General features: G+C 45.6%; 2 protein-coding genes across 2 annotated transcripts; both read right to left on the bottom strand.

Annotated features, from left to right (window-relative positions):
* Nucleotides 1-1531: 1531 nt before the first annotated feature.
* Nucleotides 1532-3331, bottom strand: LY89DRAFT_675235 (uncharacterized protein; the record flags this gene model as incomplete). Its single annotated transcript, XM_018213494.1, has 2 exons — nt 1532-2670; nt 3127-3331. 2 exons carry the CDS (start codon nt 3329-3331, stop codon nt 1532-1534), a joined length of 1344 nt encoding a protein of 447 aa, XP_018064750.1.
* Nucleotides 3332-4528: 1197 nt separating this feature from the next.
* On the bottom strand, nt 4529-5418 carry LY89DRAFT_740111 (uncharacterized protein; the record flags this gene model as incomplete). Its single annotated transcript, XM_018220550.1, has 4 exons — nt 4529-4717; nt 4772-4948; nt 5002-5163; nt 5260-5418. 4 exons carry the CDS (start codon nt 5416-5418, stop codon nt 4529-4531), a joined length of 687 nt encoding a protein of 228 aa, XP_018064749.1.
* Nucleotides 5419-6000: the final 582 nt, after the last annotated feature.

Below are 6000 nucleotides of genomic sequence, written 5' to 3'. Positions count from 1 at the left end.
GAGGGAGACGGAGAGAGAGGGAGACGGAGAGAGAGGGAGACGGAGAGAGAGGGAGACGGAGAGAGAGGGAGACGGAGAGAGAGGGAGACGGAGAGGGAGACGGAGAGATGATCAGCCGTACTTGGCCTGAGCCTCAGTATTTGTTAATCGTGATCATCTCAATGTTATCTATGTGCCAGCGATAAGTAGGACCAATGTCCCACCGCGATGGCGATCGGTGAGTATATTCATCCACGAGTATGGATACGGTGAATTTCACATGAGACTTGTACACAATCTATTGTTTCAAGATATTGGTCAAAGACACAATTAGAGAGTTCTAATACTATTCTTGTAATCGTATTAATTTTAGCATCGAATTTCCATGAACGATTCGAAAGATTTTAAGTGTTGGGCCGCTCTTTGGTGTCCTCTTCACACTGGCCGTAGATGGGTTAGCTCATAGTACATCGTGCAATAGGAATCAGAAGCAACAATGATGTTACGATAGTCTAGCATATACAACAGCTCAATTCTCTACAAATAAAAGGCTGCCAAACATGGAAAACGTTGACTCGATTGACCCTCTGATTTCAAGGCACAAACAGATCTCGCACGGACCATCGCTCAGGGGCTTTCGCGAGATTCAGCGAATTCGAAGACATGACAACTTTTATATAGTAGAATAGTTTTGGTAGAGTATAAAGGTTCTGACATGCTCGATGGGAAGGCTTTATGGTTGTGGAATTTGAAAATCTCAAGCTGGACTATTTATCATGTTGGGCGAAGCGTGGGTTGGAAAATATGCACTGGTCTGGCAGGCGCAAACCATCACTCGGATATGGGCATTAGAATGGCTTCTAGGGTACTCACATGAAGATATGCTTTTCCTTTTTGCGTATGAATCGGTCATTTAATTACAGAGTCCTAAGTGACGAATGCACTTTCGTATCTTTCATCAACGCACAAGCCCTAGACACCTCATGCATCTATTCTAGTCCATACGCCAACAATTGCTGTTTATGAACGGGGCCCCCGCTATTCACGAATGGCATGTGCCATTCATAAATAGCGGGGTGTTTACGTATAGCACCCCTTGTTTATCAACTAGCCCTGCTATTTATAAACAATCAGAGTATATCGAGCTAGCCATGGCTAAATAACGCCATTCATAAACCGCTCGGAAATAAGCCCCTGATCTGAGCTTAGCACTCTAGTACTTTAGCACTTCTAGCACTTCTAGCACCTCCTGCACCTCCTCTAGTGCAAAAGTCTTAGAATACTGAGGTGCTGAGGTGCTGAGGTGCTGGAGTGCTGAAGTGCTGAAGGTGCTGAGACCAGGGCCTTATTCTCGAGTTGTTTATCAGTGGCGCTGTTTAGCTATGGCTAGTTGAAAAAGTTCTAAAAGTTTGTGAATGGTAGGGCTAGTTGACAAATAGGGGGTGCTATACATAAACACCCCGCTATTCATGAATGGCGGGGGGTTAGTTCATAAATAGCAGGTGTTCACGTATGGACTAGAACACATCCTTTTGTTGTGTCTTTAGAATTACTAGCAATCATGTCCCCCGAACAGATCGGCGAAGTTACAGCGACTTCTGACAGGGGGGAAGGGAAGAGACAATAGCGATAGACCATCATCGTATGAGCCTTCGTGGAAGAATATAACGGGGACTACGCGAGGATAGCTAGGCTCTTCAGCTGCATCTTCAGCATCTCCAGATTCTTGTGCATCAACTTCGATAGTTACACCAGAACCGACAAGTCCGTCTAAAGTAGAAACAGCCCCAATTACTTCAGAAGTTGCATTGAGACCGAGCTTTGCAGAGCCCGGAGCCGGTGGATTTGATTGCTTAGCAAGAGATTGCCCAATTCCTCTCATCTCTTTGAAGGCATTGTGCTTATCTCGAAGATCGTCGATGACGTTTGCCCAGAAGTCGTTGATCAGTTTCTCGATGCGGTCAAGATCAACAACTCTGTCATCGTCCGAATGCCAACTCTCGACGTGCAGCCATCGTCTAGGACTAGCAGTTTCCTCGCTGATTTCGACTTCTTCGTTGCTGTGGGCTTGTGTCAAGTTACCTCCCTCTTCGTTTGATGTAGATTGTATCGGCTGATGACGTCCGGTGGTCTCTGCAATCATGGTTTCCTTGCCTGAGACTTGAGCTACTCCGCGCTCTTTCACATTATCGTCATTCTCATCGCAGTCTTCCTCTTCATCGTCTTCATCCTCATCGCAAGACTCTGGATCGGTATCGAACTCTCCATCATAACTTTCCTTGTCGAACGTATACTCAGGATCATCCTTCTCAATTAGACAGATAATATCCTCAACATCCTTGAACATATGCCGAAAAGTATGAACCCATGCATACTGAGAATCAAGCCAGCAATCATCCTTCGGAGCTCCTCGCCACATACGATTTTCGTGCACGACTAGTCTTTGGATGTTCTGGCCAAGGTATGAATTAGGGCAAAGCCATGTTAAGCCGAAGTTTTCATTTTGACCACTTTCGCAAAATTTGTCCCAGAACATGGCGGTAATGCCGACGATGTTTGTGATACGGATTGCTGTTTTCTCTGGGTCGAATCGAATCTCGACACCGGTCGTGGCAGAGGGAAGAGTCTTTGGGAGCATGGTCTTGGCCACGGCTCGGGAATGTTTGCATGCCTGTATTCCCATCGAATTAGCTAAATGATTTGAGGCTGAAGACATCCAGAACCAGACATATGCAAGTCAAAAGTCCTGAGTCCAAGACCGGCATTGAAAGTTGCAGGAAGCCGGAACCAGACAACGGCAATCGAAAGTTCTGGGTCAGAACCCGACATTCAAAATTGAGGAAATTGAAAACCAGATACATGACGATCCAAAGTATTAGACCAAACCCTAGTTGAGCTAAAACTAGACATATGGTAATCAAACGCTCTAAATCAAACTCCGTAGTCCAAACCGAAAAAACATGAAAACCAAACATGTGAGAGCCACAATTTCCGCATCAAAACCCGTCATTGAAAGTTGAAGAACACAAAAAATAAGGCATATAAAACTCAAGATCTCCCAATCCAACTCCGTCATAATAGAAAGGATACATATCATCATCATAGCTAACTCATCATCAAGGACCTCAAACCCCACCACACCCTTACATTCATGCTCCCCCTCTTGCCCACAACTCATCTTCTTGAACCGTACTTCCAGAACTTCCGGAAACGGGACTGCATACACCCAAATCATTTCTTGCATCTCGGTTGGTAGTTTCGTGAAGAGGGTGAAAGTTCCTTCCGAGGAAGCTGTGCTGGGACCGCGGACTGCTTGAGCAGCGGCCCAGGCTACGAGGATATCGGGGTCCATGATTGATGGTGCCTGAGGAGGAAAGAGATGGAGTTGGGGACGGAGATTGAGGCGATGTTGAAGAAGAGAGAAGGGAGTGACCTCTCTTTTGTAGGAAATGGAACGGAGCTAGAGAAGGTCCCATCTCAAAGGGCCCACATTGATGATGTACGATAATACCATCAATCAGAGCTTTATAAAATGTTCTTTCATCATTGCTATTGGGGACGAAAGACAAAGTTGGAAGACTTCACGACTAAACCCAGGCGCCCATGACAGTCAACGACATTATTTAAAAGGAACTCCAGCCCAATACTTTCAATGCAAAGTCATAGGCTTCTTTCAAGGCGGAGCTTACCATTATCTCGGTAGACGGAATCTGAACAAGCGCACCCGTCAGCCAACAGGTCACGCTGCTCTTCCAGTCCCGACTTGGCAACTTCGCTCCCTCTGCGCAAAACAGCTCAGCTTGAACATGAGGGTGTGGATGTTATTAAACACCACAGCAATATAGCCAGAACACGACATTCCAACTCGATTACTGAGTCATAGGCAAAGAATGAAAGACATCATCGTAAGATAAAAGTTCCCGATAGCTTGATGGCATGGTTCATGTCCCTCAACGCTCGCTGCAAACTTCAACTCGATAAGAATTTATGACTCCTGCTTCACATTTCCTTCTTCCCGATTTTGCTTCTCCACTCATTAGACAACAGTGTGTCTGGTTTCTCGTCCAATACCCCTTTGGACATACATTTGACTTTGTACCTGTTCCTTCTAGGAAATCGAGGATGTGGCATGAATTGACCAGCAAACCAAGTCACGAGGCACCATCCTCTGAGGACCGCGTCTACACTATCTCTGGAAGTCTAATGATGTTTGACCTGCTCAGAATAATTCTAATCGTTAGCGATACAAACTAGAATGGCAGGTTCTCTCCGGGTTTACAAGTCAGTTTGATGATGAGGAAATTCACATCACTAGTACAAGAGCATCATACACGGGAAAGCATTACTTTATTGGCATCGAGAACGCAGATGCAAGTTCAACGCAATCCTAGACCAGTTCCTTCTCAGCGCAAAGCTCTATCACTCCCCATTATCTCGCGTTCCATCGCAAGTAGCACACAGCATATGATGAAGTTTAAACCCTACAACAGCAGCAAAACCGAAAGTTTCGTCGCCATTGCGAGCATACCTATTATCATTGCAATACTTCTCACATGAAAGTTTCACCCCAGCATCCATTCCAGTTGCCAGCAGCAATGTAATTGAGATTAGCAGACTCCCAGAAGATTTGTCCGCCATTGGCTGGCTTGAAGTCCTTGAAAAAGCTTCCGCAGCTGTTGATGAGGATGAAAGGATAGTAGGTCATCGAGTCTTCAGTGAGTGTTTGAGTATCACCGCCCTGTCCTTTTGTCAGTAAGAAGATTTTGAGGTTGATTAAGAAGTTGATGCTTACACCGTTGCAAACTGTCCATCCAGCTCCGAGGTTGCAGTCCCACAGAGCACAGGTCATGCCATTGATGGTGTAGTACTCGCTGATAACACCTTGCCAGAAGTAGAGAGTGTAATCGAGGTTCATCTCGTTGGCGAGGAGCCAAGGTTGGCCTGGAACTGGGTTGCAGTATGCGTGCCACTATATGTTATCAGCTTTCAAGTTTCTCTTTAGTGAATCGAAACTGAACTCACGCCATCACCTCCGAAGACAGGGGATCGACGGTCAACACCGGATGCAGTAGCGAGAGTGGTATGGGCCTTTGTTGCAGCGGCCTTAAGCTCATTGAACTTGGTGGCATTATGGACGGGAAGCTGGAACTCAGGGTATTGAGCCTTGACTTGGGCATGGCAGTGCTGATGAAGTGTCAGCTCTTTGCTTGGGGTTGAGATTTGCGTTGATCATACGGCACGGCTGTTACCCTCAACTTGGACTTCTTAACCATTGATCACAGTATGATAAGTCAACTTGCCAAATGTATAACCAGCAGGAGGACCATCCTTGGCAACAGTGAGGACGCCGCCGGTACGAACGTTCAACGGATTGGCAGTGGAGAGGACCGTGAAGGTGAGGAAGGCCGCAAGGCAAGCAAGAAAGTTGAGTGGATTCATGATTTCGGTATGTTTAAAGAGAGTATTTCAGAGTAGTGATCCTTAAGGAAATCTCCTTTGTTCGAGACAATTGAAGGTTTGTGAAGGTTGAGGATCGTTGAAGTTATGCTTGTCGCGTTGTGTCGAGAAGGTTTGGAAGCGGGAGTGGAGACGCGTCTAAATAGTATCGATCTACAACCGAAAGAAGGAACAAATTCACTACAGCACGAGTAGCCGCTAGTCGTTCACTCTTATTTCCAATGTAATAATAGGTCTAGTGAACCTCAGCTTTAATCATACAAAAAGCTTATGTCTCCTCTAGATCGATGTAAACAGAACACCAAAAGCACTGTCAACACTTAAAAATATCACATTGTTTGCAATACTTTCGCAATGCAATGACTAGCTTAGTGAGAGAGGATATTTCAAACTCTGTAAGTATGCTTCAAAGAAGTTCTTACCAATAGTTGAGAAAGTATAACTTGCATGTAAAGTTTTCCTTGTTGACACTTGATCAGTGTCTGATCCTACCTCCAGCAATCTGCTGGTGAATGCGTCCTCAATGATGCAACGAGTCTTTCCTTACCGTCTAGCCCAGCAACC

Source organism: Mollisia scopiformis (genome assembly GCF_001500285.1).
Source record: "Mollisia scopiformis unplaced genomic scaffold LY89scaffold_26, whole genome shotgun sequence".
Lineage (NCBI taxonomy): Eukaryota > Fungi > Ascomycota > Leotiomycetes > Helotiales > Mollisiaceae > Mollisia > Mollisia scopiformis.
This window is presented reverse-complemented; position numbering and strand designations above follow the sequence as displayed.